This window comes from Rhinolophus hipposideros, assembly GCF_964194185.1.
Source record: "Rhinolophus hipposideros genome assembly, chromosome: 8".
Classification (NCBI taxonomy): Eukaryota; Metazoa; Chordata; class Mammalia; order Chiroptera; family Rhinolophidae; genus Rhinolophus; species Rhinolophus hipposideros.
Window position 1 is genome coordinate 68,649,511 of NC_138054.1, and position 16,936 is coordinate 68,666,446.

The following is a 16,936-nucleotide window of genomic DNA, read 5'->3' on the forward strand; positions in this document are numbered from 1 at the left end:
AGTGAGCTCTCTTCCTTTTAAAATTATTGAAGTGGATGCTATATGTCTATTAGAGATGCTGTAGAGTAGATCCTCTATAGGCAAAAAGTTGCACTACATGACCTCAAGGATGTATCCTACCTTTAATTTCTAGATTCAGACATAACCAAGTCCCAAACCTGCATGAACATGCTTTCCCTTCATAATCAAGAGGTTAGTTTCCTTGGAAGACCAGTACCACCCCCACCCCTACTTTCGGAGGAAGATCCTCCTTTTGTCCAATTTCCATTCTAAAGCCTGACTTTCCATCCCTGGAGGGTGGAAATTCCTTTAGCTTTCTCAAACACTTGGTGACAAACATTTACTTTGGTTTGCTTTCATTCATTCCTTTGATCTCTGACTTGGAGGTCATAGAAGATGCAGTGCTCAATGAGGGGATGGAATTATTGGAGAACCAGACTTTGGATAGGTGGGTAGGTGGGGAAATTGAGTCCTGTTTAGTTTGAAGTGGCAGCAGTATTCACTGTCAGTGATTTGCTACTCTACCTGCTGAACTGTTATTACACTCGTCACTCTGCCTTGTTTGAGGTTTTGCCCACATTCTGGCTGGCTCCTTCATACTTTTGCATCTCCCACTCATAGCCATCCACCTTAGTCCTTGCTCAGACACCAGGTCCTTGTAGACTCTCACCCTCCCAACTCCCGAGCATTTTCATCTGTACCTTTGACCTTCCCACCCTATATCTCGTACCAAGGCTACTTACGCAGAGGTCCGATATCCATTAATCTTCTAACAGCGGGGAAGCAGGCAGGGTCCGTGTCGATTCCAGTTTTGTGCTCCTTGTGCCCCAGGACTTCGCAGCCATCAATAAACGTTGATTTGGGCGAGTACAGTTGTAGTAGGAGGACAATCAATTCTCGCAGATGCCCAGAGAGCATCTCCCGTTGCGATGGCCTCCGGAGCTCCGAAGATGGCAGGCAGGACAGCGGTGAGAAACAACGCGCGTGGCTGGGCAGGACCTAGGTGCGGGCTGGGGCGGAGGGCAGAGGGCTCGGCCCGGCGGGGCCACCCTCCTCGTGACTCCTCCTCCCCCCACCTCGGCTCCGAGTCAGGTGATTCCGGGCACGTGACGGACACCACCTACCCTGCTGTTTCTGAGTGGCAACTTGAGCGGCCAATGAGCGGCTGGGTCTCGGAGTGAAGCCAATGAGGGCCGGGCTCCGGGGGGCGGGCCGCACGGCGGTGGGGGCTGCCGGGGGCGGCGGCGGTGGCGGAGAACTGGGGAGGCGGCGGCCTGGCTTGGCCTGGCCTGGCCTGTCAGGGCGCGGGTGGCGGCGGCTCCAGCACCATGTCCCTGCAGTACGGGGCGGAGGAGGCGCCCCTCGCCGGCAGTTACGGCGCGGCGGATTCGTTCCCAAAGGACTTCGGCTACGGCGTGGAGGAGGAGGAAGAGGAGGCGGCAGCCGCGGGCGGCGGGGTTGGGGCGGGGGCTGGCGGAGGTTGTGGCCCGGGGGGCGCTGACAGCTCCAAGCCGAGGATTCTGCTCATGGGGCTCCGGCGCAGCGGCAAGTCCTCCATCCAGAAGGTGAGTGAGGCCGCGCCGCGTCCCTCCGTCCCTCCCCCGCCCCTTCCTGGGGGCTCCGGTGGCCGCCTGGCGGGGGAGGCCCCTGGGGAGGGCGGCGGCCCGGGCTGGTCTGCAGGGCTTTCCCACCGCGCTTTCTCTCCTCTGGGGAGCAGAGCCCGAGGCGCGGTCGGTGCGAGGACCCCGACCAATAGGTGCACGCCCAAGTCAGCTGAGGCCGAGTGGGTCGCCGAAGGCGAAACTGGCTGGCAGGAGGCAGGTGCCCGTGGCACCGCCCGGGACCTCCGCCTCCTGGGACCCAGCCCCTGTGTCTTTACGAAACTGAGACCTACTCCCCAGTTATAACTCGGAGAACTTCACGGACTCCCTCCCCTGCCCCGTTTTTGTGTGTGCCACTCACTTCAGGTGACCTGAGTTTGCAGGACTTTTCAGGTGAGCCCCAGGGAACAGCGTCAGAATGTTGTGACTAAGTCACTGGCCATTTGAATGCTTGCTCTTGTTACTAGCACGAAGGAGACTTGACTGTAACATTATTGGAAATTGGGGCTATTATGCCACCTATTTTAGTACTCGTGGCCTGGTGAGTATAACACTGGTGATGTTACTCCTGTCTTTGTGATTACAGAAATCTGAAACCTTGAGAATATTTGCAGACCTAGGTCAGTCCATTTACTTTCACTTGGGGTCTGCCGGCACCGAATGGAGGTCTGTACACTTTTTAGTAAGGGGTAAATAGAGGCAAGGTTGGCCGCCTCCATCAGCCATCGCCCCCTTACAAAGTGAGCTGGTCAGAAGACACCAGATAACCTGCTCTTTTGCCCTTTCCACTCGGTTGCAAAGGTCTATCCAGAATGAGCCTGTGTGCGATATTTGGGAGACATGATGTTTTTAAAAAGTAGCCTTCTTCCGAATTGACTAGATGACTGTGTTTGAATTTACTTTTCACCTCTACAGCAAAATTTGGGTAAATTTTTGGTAGGTTTTTAGCAAACTGATTTTAATTTTTTTCCCCACTTATGACTCACTGGGAGTAGCTGTCCATTTTTCTCTCTAGAAAGTAACAGGCATATCGGTTTTATGTTACAGTTGTACGGATTGTGATAATTGTCATTCTTAATTGCCTTTACCATTTCTTACCGCAGCTGTCTTTTCTCTGTCTATTCCCAGTGTCCCCTCCTTTCTCCTCCCCTTACCACTTTCTACTTGGTATAATTACTGTCTTTGTTTTGTTTCTTCCACAAGACAGCAAACTCAATGAGGGCAGGGTCCAGTCGGTTTCATTTCTGATTATTCCTCAGAGCCTAATGTAGGCAGTCCAGTAAGTTTTCAATGAACAAGCTTCTTAAACTTTTCTTTTATTTTTTTTTTTGAGAGCCCACTGGCCCATGTGGGAATCGAACCGGCAGCCTTCGGAGTTAGGAGCATGGAGCTCTAACCACCTGAGCCACCAGGCCGGCCCCAAGCTTCTTAAACTTGAGCTATGAGCTTTCATAATCTTAAAGCAGATTTTGGCAGAATTAATACAATTTAACAGGAAAAAATCAATTGAGAGACAGTGCTACTACTAGTATTGAATATGGTGCAGAAAAAATAGGAAAGTTTCAGTTCTAAAATAGGCTGAATGGAAAGTAATTTGGTATCTTCTGCTTTATCAGAAGTAAAAGGACAGTGACTAGCAATAGATACACCATTCACTTTTTACCTCTTAAAATTTTTGCTGTGGGATCAGATTCTTTAAATTATGTTAATTAAGGGTAGAATTTTGAACTTTAAATACAAAATTGAATAGTCACAAAATTGTCTTCTTTCTTTTAACAGGTGGTGTTTCATAAAATGTCACCCAACGAGACCCTCTTTTTGGAAAGTACCAACAAGATTTATAAAGATGACATTTCCAATAGCTCCTTTGTGAATTTCCAAATATGGGATTTTCCTGGGCAAATGGACTTTTTTGACCCAACTTTTGACTACGAGATGATCTTCAGGGGAACAGGAGCATTGATATATGTCATTGATGCACAGGTAGTTAGGAATAATGGTGTTTACTTTTTTCCTCTGGTGTCAAAAGATGTAGAAACAAAGTAGAGTTGTTTATCTTCTTTGTCTTGTGCAGCTTGCAGCTTATTTTGTTGCCAGTTGATTCCCTAGCAGTGCAAGAGATGCAGAGTGCTTTGGGAGTAGGCGTATCATTGTAAAAGTACAGAATAGCAGATGAGTAGGAGATACGGCTATAGCCTTGAGTTGTAGTTAATGAGCAGCTTTCCACTTTTATTTGTTAGGTAGAAGACATTGCTGTACTTTTATTAACTGTTGCAATAGTGATGTCATTCACTGAAAAGATCTCATCAATGCCCATAACGGCAGGAGGCATATGAGAACTGAGTCTGTAAATATTAAAGTGGATGATTTACTTAATTGTCCAAATTGAGTTTAGCCCAACAAGCATTTACTGAGGGCCTAGTAAGTGGCAGGCACTCAGATGAAGGGGGAACATGTCCCTGTCCTTACGAAGCTTTTTATAAGCTTAAACATTAGTTGGGAATGCTTTCTGAGTGACAGGCTCTGTAATAGGTGCTTTCACATACTTGATCTAATTTAATTTATTCTTCACAATACTGTGAGGTAGGTACTATAATTCCAGTTTTACAGATGAGTAAACTAAGATCACAGAGTTTAAGCAACCTGCTTAAAGTCACACATCTAATAAATGGCAGAGCTGCGATTACTTTAAAAAAATTCTATTGTGAAGAAACGTCATTTCATTTTTCCTTTCTTTATCAGTAACAAAAATTGCAAGTATTAACTTGGTAATTGAATTTTGTTATCTTGAGAGATTGAAGATATAATTAGTGATATAAGTTACTGTATTTGAATGTTGAGTATTTATGAATAATTAGGATACCATTTTTCGTGGTTGGGGACAGAGGTGGTTTGAGGCTTTCTTAAACACACTTCTTGACTTTCATAAGATTTCTTTGTAAAAGCTATTTTGTTCTGACTTACAGGATGACTACATGGAGGCTTTAACAAGACTTCACATTACTGTTTCTAAAGCCTACAAAGTTAACCCAGACATGAATTTTGAAGTTTTTATTCACAAAGTTGATGGTCTGTCTGATGATCACAAAATAGAAACACAGAGGGACATTCACCAAAGGGCCAATGATGACCTTGCAGATGCTGGGCTAGAAAAACTCCACCTTAGGTAACAAACGTGTGTGTGATGTGGGAGCCCTGAAAAATGTGTAAATGTATTCCCATGCCTGTCACGACAAACAGAGCTTTCTGTCACTGGCATACCTTCCCCAAATCTGTAGTGTGTTTAATTCTTCATTGTTACATTCAAGCTGTTTTAGGAGCCTGATGTTAGTGAGAAATTACTTTCCTGGAGGTTGAAGTCATGTGAAGTATTTCTGTTTGTGCTTTTACAAATTCATCCCAAGAGATCAAAGTCAGGCTGTTTCCTCATGGCATAAAACTCCTTTGGGACTCCCTAGTTTCATCACTTTTTTTTTTCCTTCTTGCCTCAGTTCGACTCTCTTGTCACATTTGCTGTAGAACTCTGTTTTTACAGTATTTTTCTCAGTAGGAAGAGCCTTCTAAAGGGGATACATGTTCAAGTCTTGACTCCAATGTGTCTTGTTTATGTGTTTTAATACACTTTATGCTTTCATGAAACTAAAGTTTGAATTAGGTGGGTTTAGCCTATAAATCTGCCTAAGGCTGCCATTAAGTTTAAAAACTGCTGGTTCATAATTAAGTACCATTGAGAAATTATTAAGGAACCCTACTAGTTGGGATTGATGATTTGTGTTCTGAAAGTGTGTGAGGAGTATTTCCTACATCTTATATTTTTTTGGTGTTACAGGTAGAAATGAGTAATAAAAAGTACCCAAGAAGAAGTCTTGATGATACAAACAGCTTAAAGGGGAAGCAGGAGAGAGACACAAGCGTAGCTATTTCCTTACCCCTTGTCTGTTACAGTGACTTCCCTATAGGCTCAAGCCAAGCCCCATTCCTGCCAGTAATATTCCTTAGAACCTCAGGTTTCAAGGTCTTTGAAACCTCAGTTATTCTAGGAGATCATGTAGAACAGTCTCATTGATCTCTAGTTTGCCTGGATTAAAATTTTAACATATTTATAAGTAATTCATGCTTTAAAAAAATTCAGCAGTATTTGTAAGAGAAAGTAAAAGTGTCTCCCCATGAAATTCCTCAATCATATTTTTTGGGAATCCACTATTAATAATGGGTTTTAAGCCTCGATTGTGCTGTGTTCCCCAGTGCCCATGGGAATCCTAACTGATTTTCTATAGCATTTCTGTGTCCCGTTCCAGCGCATCCTAGTCCTGTGGTATACACTGTCCCTTTCTCCAGTTCTTTGTAGGACTCTAGGCCTTGTTAACCTCAGTAGAATTTTGCATCAAGATTTTAATAATTACTAGTAGGCCTGTGGATGAGATTCCATTTGCTATTCTTGTTTCCAGAAACTCAGCTTACTAAAATGCCCTGTTTGTCCTGTCCCTGTCCAGCTCCAAGCCTCACTGTCGTTGCAGGACCTTCTCACGTTGCTAACCTTTCTGCTTAAAGGAAACACTAAAACATTCTTTAGTCCCTGGTGCCTTTGAGGGCGGGAGGGTCATCTTGGCCTTACCTATGCCCTTTCTCTCACATCTAGAGTAGAGCCCCATCTTGCATAGGGTTAAGTTCTTAGGTCAGCTCCTTGAAAGTATCTTTAAATTACTTGTGAAGTGTGATACACACAATTCTGTGTTTCTGATTTTGTAATATATACTTACAAATGTGTCACTGATGCAACTACTTAATGAAGAGTAGACTCTCTAAGCAAAAAAAACAGGTAGAATTGTCCACACTGTTTAAATTGTTAAAGGCCTGCTTCTCTCTCCCTCAAATGTGTGTTTGTTAAATCTACAGATATTAACTTCCCTACCATGTATCCTTCTGGGCCACCAGCTCCCATCCTCCTTCATATGTTATTTACATAAATTCTAAGCACCAGTTGTATTCGTTTGTTTATTCAGCAAATATTTATGAGTACTGTTTAGGGCAGTGGGCTTGCAGCTACAAGCCAGACTGATAAAGTCTCTGTCTTGATGGAGTTTGCATTCTGATGAATGAGACAGCTCAAAAGCACTTATAAATAAATGTATAGTGTAATTTTAAGTACTTATTGATACTATGAAGAAAAATAAATTAGGGGAAGGGTAGAAAGCAGTGGGCACAGGGGTACTATTTTAGGTAGGGAGGTCAGCAAAGAACTTTCTGAGGAGATAACATTTTAGTAGAGACCTGAATTAGGTACTTATTTACTATATGTCACCAATCTCCTCCGAGCTTTCTCTTGGTTTTTGTCAGTTATTGGCTTAAGAAACCGAGCTTTTTGGATCAAATTGCAAAGACTTAGGTGAATATTTTAAGTTTCTGCATCTGAAAATGCTTCCTGGGTACTGCCTCAATTGCCTTCTGTATAAATGCAATTAAGGGATGGAGAGCCACAAGCCAGGTGGGGACAGTGCATTTATCATCTTGAACGATGGGAATGGTGATTTAAAGGCTTTATTTGAACTTACTGAAATCAGATGTTAAGAAACTTAAAATTTTGTGTATTATGATAATTGTCACCAAACTTAAGATATTTTTCAAATTAATCTGTTATGTCTTTCAGCTTTTATTTGACTAGTATCTATGACCATTCAATATTTGAAGCCTTTAGTAAGGTGGTGCAGAAACTCATTCCACAGCTGCCGACCTTGGAAAACCTGTTAAATATCTTTATATCTGTAAGTGAGCTATTTAATTCACTATAGTTTTCTATTCCATTTTCATTGAATTTGTTTGTATTATCACATTCTCTGAAAAAAAAGGCTTGAATTTGTCTGAATCCAGTTTAAAGACTAAATGACACCCTTAACATGCAAAGTAAATGACATTAAAAAATGGCTTGAGTTATTTTCTGAGTTCTTTCCTTAGTACTCACCCTTTTTGTCTTAAAATTAAAAATTTCCTCATGCTTTCTTAATTAAAAATTTCTTCATGGTACCTGTTTCCTGAAGGAAGAGTTGTAACTGGAAGGACTGGCTTTTGGGAATTTGACTCGGTTTAATCTCTGAGGTCACATTAAAAAATTGATCTTTTCCTTTCCTTGCTAACTGTAATGTTAGTGTCATATTTCCATTCTTATATTTTGAGGATTCAGCTTAATAAAAAGATATCCCCCAATAAATTTAGCAGTCAACTATTATATTTTCCAAACATTACTTTAAAGGACTCAGTGTGTAGTGATCTCCAGTTCTTTTGGGCTTTTGGGTTATGCTAGTTGTTGATGTCAAACTAATTCTTTTATGTTTTGCTAATTGTCATGTAAAGTCTTTCTGGTAGACGGTTAAAAGTTCAAATTACTTTTGTCCCTTCCCCATGTAGTTAGATTTTCTCCTTTTGATCTTCTGGTAGAAAGATCATTCAAATCAGAGATTGATTATTATAACAAAAGAGGGTTATTGAAAATGTAGCAAGTTTTTATTTTGGGAGGATTTAAAATTAAAAAAAATTTTTTTGGTGATGTCTTAGAAAATAATTCACTTAAGTAAAGAGGAGGAAATAAAAACAAATTTGACTAATGCCATTATGTCAGTAAATCAGAGCATAGAAATAATTTCATTTTGGATAATAGAAGTGTCTCTGAACCAAATACTATTTGGTTATTTTAGTATTGAGTTGTATAGTTAAAAATGTCCTTAAATGGTCGTCAGTAATTCAAGATCTTTGATAAGTTACAAACTGTGATTCTTAAAAAGAACTGAACACTTCCCTAATTTTGTTTTTCCAAGAATTCAGGTATTGAAAAAGCTTTTCTCTTTGATGTTGTCAGCAAAATCTACATCGCAACAGACAGTTCTCCTGTGGATATGCAATCTTACGAACTGTGCTGTGACATGATTGATGTTGTAATTGATGTGTCTTGTATATATGGGTAAGTTGTGTACGTATTGCTGCAAGATCTCTGGTGGAAAACTACCATTTCGGTTTGTTAGGGGGAGTCATTTCTGAGGCCTCTAGCAAGTACTGTCTGAAGTGGATTTGTTCTAACCATAGTGCTTCAACTTGGAGTATAATTTCTCTGTAGGTGGGCTGCTGGGTCCGTCTTAACACCTTCGGAGCGGATGGATAAGAACCGTTAAAAAAGCTACACTTAGGTATCACTGAAAGTTTCTCCCGCCATTATTTGGGGGGGGGGGGTTGCACTGCATCGTCTCACTTAGGGACTTAACTAGATCAAAAACCTAGATTAATTAAAACATCCTGAATAACAGACTATGTACTGATTCTTAATTTAACCTCTGGCTTTGTGGAATGAGAAGTTCTTAATTTTTTAGAGAGCTAAGAAACTAGGAAATTGGAATTAGGATGTCAGAAGGACTTATAAAAATTTGACCTGTAAGCCTGAGTTTCCAAAATAAATCTCCAAAATGTAAACTCTATGTAAATTCACCAAACTCTACAGAAATTTATAAAAGCTAGCAAAGATGTGATTTTGTAGAGTAGCCCAGAGGATGAGTGAAAACTTTGGAGAATTACTGGTATTTCAAAAACCAATAACTTCTGTTGCCTCTGGTAGCCCCGATTCCCCTGATACGTTAACATCAGCACTCACAAGGCTTTCTGATACCTGTGTCCTGTATCTTTTGTTCCTCTCTGCTCCCCCTCTTTCATTGCTCTGTCCCTTCCCTTCACCTTGGTCTGTCTGCCTAATTTGTCAGTGTCTTTCTCTAGCTGTCTCTGATAGGAGAATGCATTTGTCTCACCTGTTTTTCTTGTCTATTCTTGTCTTCTGTTTCACTTTTGTGATTACTTGCTCTCCTTTGTTTTCTTTCCATAATGAAAATGAGATGTCTATTTATTATATTATTCAGTAAAGTTTAATGTTTGCATTCCTAATTTTAAAAATGGATCAATAGAACATTTGCTTTTTCTTTAAAACAAATCAAAATTTTGTTTTAAATCAATGTTTTATATTAAAATAAAACGTAGTTTGTTTTCAGTATTAGGTATGTTGTAAAATGTAAAGTACATTATGAAAGAAAAAAATCTGTTATCTCATTATTGTTAACAATCTGTGCAATTTGGTGTGCTTTATTATAGTTTAATTTGCTTCATAATTGTTGATTTACATTTTTTGAAGGGGGACTATATGTAACAATTCTAGGATGACAATTCTAGTTTAATAAATGAAAGCTTTCAGACCCTGTCCGGCTCACTTCGCAAGATCAGGATTCTATAGTATCTTTGATAGACTGTATTTATTTTAGGTTTTGTCTTACTCTTTTTCACTAATGGCAATTTTCGTATTTTAGGTCCTTTATATGCAGACTGTGTCAGTACAGATTAGTATGAGAGAAGATTTGAGCCTGCTGTATTGCATGCATTTTAGGTAAAGGAAGGTTTGAATGCATGCATGGAATGCTGCAGCAAAGTCTGGGAACCCTATACCTCAGTGAGAACTTGTTCCAATATATTTAAGCCAGTATTCTTCTTTCTCAAAAGACATTTGGGAAACTGGGTGGAAAAACTTGTCATTGTGAAAATTAAATGTGACAAAATACCAAGTTGGGAAACCTGTAATGAACAATCCTTTCTTTTAAAACAGGTTAAAGGAAGATGGCAGTGGAAGTGCTTATGACAAAGAATCTATGGCAATTATCAAGCTGAATAATACAACAGTCCTTTATTTAAAGGAAGTGACTAAATTTTTGGCACTGGTCTGCATTCTTAGGGAAGAAAGTTTTGAACGAAAAGGTAATGGCATTTTAAAAAGCTGTTTTTATGTTCTCGTCATAATTTCTTAGGTTCTTGAAGACAAGAGAAAATAATATTACAGTGTTAGACGATTAAAAGTTCAAATTACTTTTGTCCCTTCCCTATGTAGTCAGACTTTCTCCTTTTGATCTTCTATTTTAAATCAAGTTTTTTATTCCAGCCTCTTTTATTTTGCATCCTTTCATTGCCTAACCGCCTGCAGTTTGGCTTTTCCCGGAACCAGTTTACTGAGATGATTTCTTTTAGAGGTTACCAGGTTACCTTCTTGCTGCATTCAGTGGTGTTTCTCATTCTGTAGACTCTTCGGCCTTCTGAAGCACTTGACCTTGTCAGTCCCTCCTTTCTTGGAGCTTTCTTTTTGCTTCCCTAAAGCTGAACTCTCCGGGTTATTTTATGTATTTGTTTCTCTGACTATCTTTCCTGTTTCTTCTGACCGTTCTCTCCCTCCCCCAGTGCTGAGCATTCTCGAGAGCCAAATCTTTCTGCTCACTTCTCTTACTCTCCAGGTCAGCTCATCCAAGCCATGTTTTTTGACTTGGGCCCATGTTCCTGTCCCATGTTTGGAGCTATTAGTAAGATATCTACACATAAATATTTAATTATTTTGTCCACAGTGTCAAAAACTGATGAATATGTTTCCCTTTGCTTTGTGGCTCTCCTGGCTACCCTTCTTGTGTTATTAGGACATTTTCCTGGTGTCCAAGCATAGATATCTGTAGTCAGGTAATCGAGTGGTAGTATTGCTGAAGGGGCTCTTGCAGATAAGAGGGCATTCAGTGTTCTCTTTTTTCCATTCTTTTCCTGTATTGTTTACATTGAATTTTCCCCAAATCTTATCATTTGTTTCTTGGGTTTTCTTTTTTCTTTCCCTCCAGGCTTGGGGTGCTGCAGTAACTTTCTTCTTGAGGTTATGCATTCAACATGCATATATACGTACACACATACACATACATATATATACACACATATATTTATATTAAAGACTTAGTATGTATCATCTTTTATTCCGAAGGCAGACTAGATTTTAGAAAATTGCTTTTATCATGTTATTTACTTAAGGATCTATAGTAGTTCCCTGTTATTCACTGCAACAAGTACCTGCTCTTCTGGCTGAGATTTTAATATTAATTAATATTAAATGAATTAATATTATTTCATTAATGTTAATATTATTGAGTTATTTCAGATATGCAAAACTTTTTGGTTAAAACAAAAATGTTTGCATTCCTTTGAGCTTAAGAGCTATAACATGACAAATACGTACATGTCCTTTGTGTCTTCTGTGTCTTCTCAATTGAAACCCCTCCTTTACACTCTGTGGATTGTAGTGTTTTATTTTTCCCATGCGTGATTTACTCTTTTACTTCACGTCTATCCTTTAAACAGTATAGCGTATTGTACATTTTTGTATAAATAATGTAAAACTGTAAGTAGTCTCTTCTGTGTGACTTGCTTGTTTCTCTTCATTGAAGATTGTTTTTGAGATTGATCCATATTGATAACATGTAGCTCCAGTTTATTCATTTTCACTGTCACACCATATTTCATGGGTTGGATAAACCACAATCTCTTGTGTTGTTGCTGGATATTTAGATTATTTTTAAAATTAAAAATAGTTTTGCAACAAATGAACATTTTCCCTTTATGGGGAATTTCTCTAGAGTATGTACTGTGTTTCCCTGAAAATAAGACCTAGCCAGACAAATCTAATGTGTGTTTTGGAGCAAAAATTAATATAAGACCCTGTCCTATATATAACATAATACATATAAGATATATATATTATACAACTCTAATGCGAGTTTTGGAGCAAAAATTAATATAAGACCCGGTCCTATATATAATGTAAGATATAGATATATATATGTAGATATATATATCTACATATATATATCTATATCTATATATATAAGTTATATATATTATATACAGGACCGGGTCTTGTATTATATTATATTATATTATGTTATATTATGTTTTTGTTATAATATATTGTTCTATTGTTATATTTATGTTATATTTACTATTTCACTTAATTTTTGCTCCAAAAGATGCATTAGAGCTGATTGTCCAGCTATGTCTTATTTTGGGGGAAACATGGTATTTTAGGAGTGGAATATATAGAGGACATAATATCTTTATTAGGTATTGCTTTGCATTTTCACCCCCGTAGTATTGTGTGGGAGTTCTTGATACTTCCTTGATAATGCTTGCTTTGTTAAGATGGTTTAGTTATTTTTCAGCTGGGAGGTGTGAAATGGTACCTCATTTGCCTCTAATTTTTACTTCTTTTATTAGTTAGGGTAAGCATCTTTTTCGTGGTGATTACCTTTTTATGCCTGATCAAGTTTCTTCTTTGGTAATTTACCTTTTCATATACCTTTGTCTCTGTACTGATCTTTTTTGTACTGTATCTTTTTTGTACGTCTTAGGATTTCTTTATTTTTCTCTATTGTTTAAAATTTTAAAAAAATTCTTGGTTATGGAAATTTTCAGATGTACACAAAAGTAGACCAGCACAATGACTCTTCATGTACTCATTTCCTGCTTCAATAATGATCAGTATCTGGTCAACCTTGTTTTGTGTATATATCCTTACAACTAAATTATTATTTTTTTACTCTTTTGTTGTTAAAATTGTCAAACATATAAAAAAAGTAGAGAGTAATATAATGAACCTTTTAAATCTATCACCCAGATTCAACTTTTATAAAAAATATAGCCATCTTATTTCATCTCTGTACCTCTTTCCATACTACATTATTTTGAAGCAAAATCCTGATACCAGATCATTTTGTCTGTAGATTTCAGCAGATATATCTAAGAGATAGTCCTCTTTTTCAAACATAACAGTATTACTATTAATAAATGTAAACAAATTATTATAATAATGATTTTATAATATCATCAAATATCAGGCCAGTGTGTTCAACTTTCCCTGTCAGTTTTACTTTACCATTTGCACAGATGTCAATTTCAATGTAGTTCAACTTATCTAAATTTTTCTTTTATAGTTTTTTCCCCTGAATCTGAAGGACTGCCTTAATTTGGCTCTAATTTACTAATTTGGAGTTGATTCCCAGTACTTCCTACCAAGAATTCTCTGCGCCTATCTCCAGTCAGACTGGTTTCTTTCCAGTCTTCTACTTGTACTGTGTTCTCCTTGCCAGCCCCCTGCTCTGTTCTTACCATTTTGCTCCTCTTTCCTGCCTAATGAAATCTTTCTCCAGGTGCTGCGTCATCCCCCAAGCTTTCATTGGCTGCTCTTGCCCTGCATTTGGCTTTCCCTTGTTTGGACTTCCATTCACATTTGTAGTCAGTTTGACAGCAGATTGTTTTGATTGATTTTCAGTATATTGTCTTTATGTCCCATTGTCCTTGAGGGCATAGGTACTTTTCTTTCTGTTCTGCCATTCTTAACACTGGCTTCTATTCTCAAGGTCACCTCATGGTCCAGAATGGCACCAGGAGCTCTAGCCGTTTTATCCATATTCCAGACACTAAGGAGGAACAGGGGTGAGGGAAGAATACATGCATCCTCTTCCTTTTTAATGAGACTTCACTGGAGTCCCACATGCTTCCACTTATCTTAGTGGCCAGAATTGGTCACGTGGCCATTCATAACTGCAAGGGTGCTGGGAAATGTAATGTTTCAGTGGAGCACCTGTATGCTCATCCAAAATTGGGGTTCTGTTTGTGAGGAAAAGGGGAAAATGGATATTTAGTAAGCAACTAGCCATTTCTGTCACAAAAGAGAACGTTTTGTTTGACCAAAATCTTATTTGGAAGCCAGTTCATGAAACAGATGAAGAAGGAACTGCCTTGAAGAGGGGTTACAGGCTGCCTGAGGTTCTGCCTGATGGGTCTCTCTGGTACTGCCAAACCCTAGGGCTCAGCTGAGCAGTTTGTCAATCTGTTATTCTAGCTGTTTCCTTCAGCTCTTCATTGGCTGCCCCAAAGATGTGTAAAAGTAAAAACTTGGTATTTCATGAAGTATTTTGCTTTCATTGTAAATTTTCTTAGCAAATTTACTTTCGTAATTGTTTTGTTTAACCTGTCTACTCCCAGACCCCAGAGGTAACCAGTGTTAACAGTTTGGGCGTATGCTTTATCATGTTTCCAGCGTAGAGAATTCCTCAGTTGGATGTTTGTTTTTAAATACATAACTGATTATTTCTTTCTTTTCACCAAATGTTTCCTAGTAGGTATTTCACAGTTGACATTCTGGAGGCCTGATCTTTTTTTCTCTTGCAGGTTTAATAGACTACAACTTCCATTGTTTCCGGAAAGCTATTCATGAGGTTTTTGAGGTGGGCGTGACTTCTCACAGGGGCTGTGGTCACCAGACCAGTGCCCCCAGCCTGAAAGCATTGACACACAATGGCACGCCACGAAATGCCATCTAGCCTGGCCATCTAACCTGAATTCCAGCGGTTGGGGCTCTGTGCCTGCTTCCTCTTCACTCCAGGGTCGGATGCCACATGCTACAGGACATGGGAGATGCCGCTTGTGGGAACCTGGTGCCTGTTCCACTGGAGACCATGGGTAGAGGTTCTCATTTGGATGAAAACCCCTTCAACCAGTGGTGTACAACTGAAGCTACTATTTCTTTTTCTTTTTTTTAAAGAAAGGCAAAAAAGAATTCTAGATATCACAGAACTCAAGTGTGCATTTCTCCTCTTTGGGGTCCTACTTTAAGTAGTTGGGACATTTTGGACCTGGAGATAACCCATCTTTACCAGGGGATGTTGTTATCATTTACCAGTTGAAAATAATAGAAAGAACTGAGTTTTTGTATACTTACGTTTTCATTTTGAGTAGTGTCTAAAAATCCTGCCTTGCTTAAGTTCTAACACTGCCTCTCAGATTTCAGTTTTGGACATTGCATACTTAAGATCTTTTAAATGTGTTTGCTTGCTAACTCAGAGACTCCTGCTCTGACTGCAGCAAAGGACATTCCTGTATTTGTTACTGAAGAAATGAGAAAATTTTATGCTGCATCAGGTCGAGTGCAAGGGTCAACAGTGGCTACTGTGTTAGTTCCCTTGGAAGTATTGAGGAAAAAAATTTTAAAGCAGAAGAAAATTTTTGCACATGTGTTTTGGGTACCAGATATCTGGGTTCTTTCTCCTGAATAAGATAAATGATCATGTCAGCGTAGCAAAGGGAATTGAAAAAATTGTTTTCCCTATAATCTCCTAGGGGAGGAACTCATTATGTCATTGAAATACTTAACTCATTTTTCTTTAAACTTGATACCAGCCGCTATATATCTTTTATTCTAAGCTATCTAGATTCTGTAAGTACTGCTGTCTTGTTGACCATGAGTGACTCTTAGGCACTGGTGGACTGTCCACTGGGATTTGGAGAGAGCACATGGCGCCACACATGTGTTATTAAACATACTTCAGTTCATCTCCAGTATTCTGACACCAAGTGTCAACTGTGGTACTTTCTTTTGTCCAGGATGTTAATTCTCAATTGTTTCTTTTTGTTGATGGTTGATACCCTTTCCATTGATTTAAACTTACACATTATTTTTACTCCACATGCCCAGTAGTCATGTATTCCAAAGCCACTGGACCACTTGAGTACATAAGTGCCACTGTTTAATGAAATATGTATATTCAGGTCTGTAAACCTAACAGTGTGACTTGGAGTGCTTCCTGCAGATGACTCTTGACTGCTGAGTATTTACATGGACCATGGTGATATCCAAAAGAAAAATGCTTTTATATTTATAGATTATTTCGTTGAACTATATAAAATGGGTATCAATAAATGTATTTACACCAAAACCAGCTTTTTATTTGCCTAGGATATGAGAGGGTGAGGTGACGGAACATTGGGTTTTCCCACACTATCATTTTATCATCCATTTTTTTTCTTTTGCTGCCTCATATGGTTAATGTGGCTATGTTTCAGGACTTCCAAGTTCTGTCCTGATGTAGGAATTTCATGCCTTATATCCAGACATCTCTCCTGGCCCATTTCTGCTTAGGTCTAAGCCCAGGTGAAAATGTTTTCTGGTTGTGGTGTCTCATACTAACAAATCTCACTCATGATGGAGAATATCCATGGCCTGGCATAATGATGCATATTATCCAAGCTAGGAAGGGCTAAGGAGATGAATTTAGTAGAACACCATATAAAAAACTTGTACCGATTTCCAGCTTGTTCATTTCCAGTTATTGGCCCTTAAATGTCAGTTAAATCAATGTTTATGTATGGATGCTTATGTAGTTAGGTTGGGTCTAAACTGATTGGAATAAAGTATACATTAATTTATAGAAAGGAGGGAGGTAGATCTTGGAAGATCTTTCATTTCATGATGGGGCTACTTTAGAAGTTCAGTTTTAAAACTGAAATGGAAATCACAGAAACATTGAAAACAAAATCTTAAAAATACTATCAAATCCTGTATCCTTTATCAAGTTATGAAAACGAAAGTCCAGAGGACTAAACAGCCTTGCCCAGGGTTATAGATGGTGTGAGACCATATAACTAAAGCTCCAAGCCAGGATACTGTTGTGTTGAGA

General features: G+C 39.1%; 2 protein-coding genes across 3 annotated transcripts in view; one reads left to right on the plus strand and one right to left on the minus strand.

Annotated features, from left to right (window-relative positions):
- Positions 1 to 1,090, minus strand: part of AKIRIN1 (akirin 1) — a 96,150-nt gene extending 95,060 nt beyond the window's left edge. For both annotated transcript variants that reach the window (XR_013993813.1, XM_081056522.1), the window contains exon 1: positions 744 to 1,090. The gene's annotated coding sequence lies outside the window, so the exon portion shown is untranslated. The remainder of the gene's footprint in view (positions 1 to 743) is intronic.
- Positions 1,091 to 1,222: 132 nt separating this feature from the next.
- Positions 1,223 to 16,687, plus strand: RRAGC (Ras related GTP binding C). The gene is made up of 7 exons (XM_081056526.1): positions 1,223 to 1,565; positions 3,381 to 3,584; positions 4,568 to 4,767; positions 7,249 to 7,363; positions 8,411 to 8,553; positions 10,228 to 10,376; positions 14,652 to 16,687. Exons 1-7 carry the CDS (start codon positions 1,329 to 1,331, stop codon positions 14,801 to 14,803), a joined length of 1,200 nt encoding a protein of 399 aa, XP_080912652.1. The 5' UTR covers positions 1,223 to 1,328; the 3' UTR covers positions 14,804 to 16,687.
- The last annotated feature ends 249 nt before the right edge of the window (positions 16,688 to 16,936 follow it).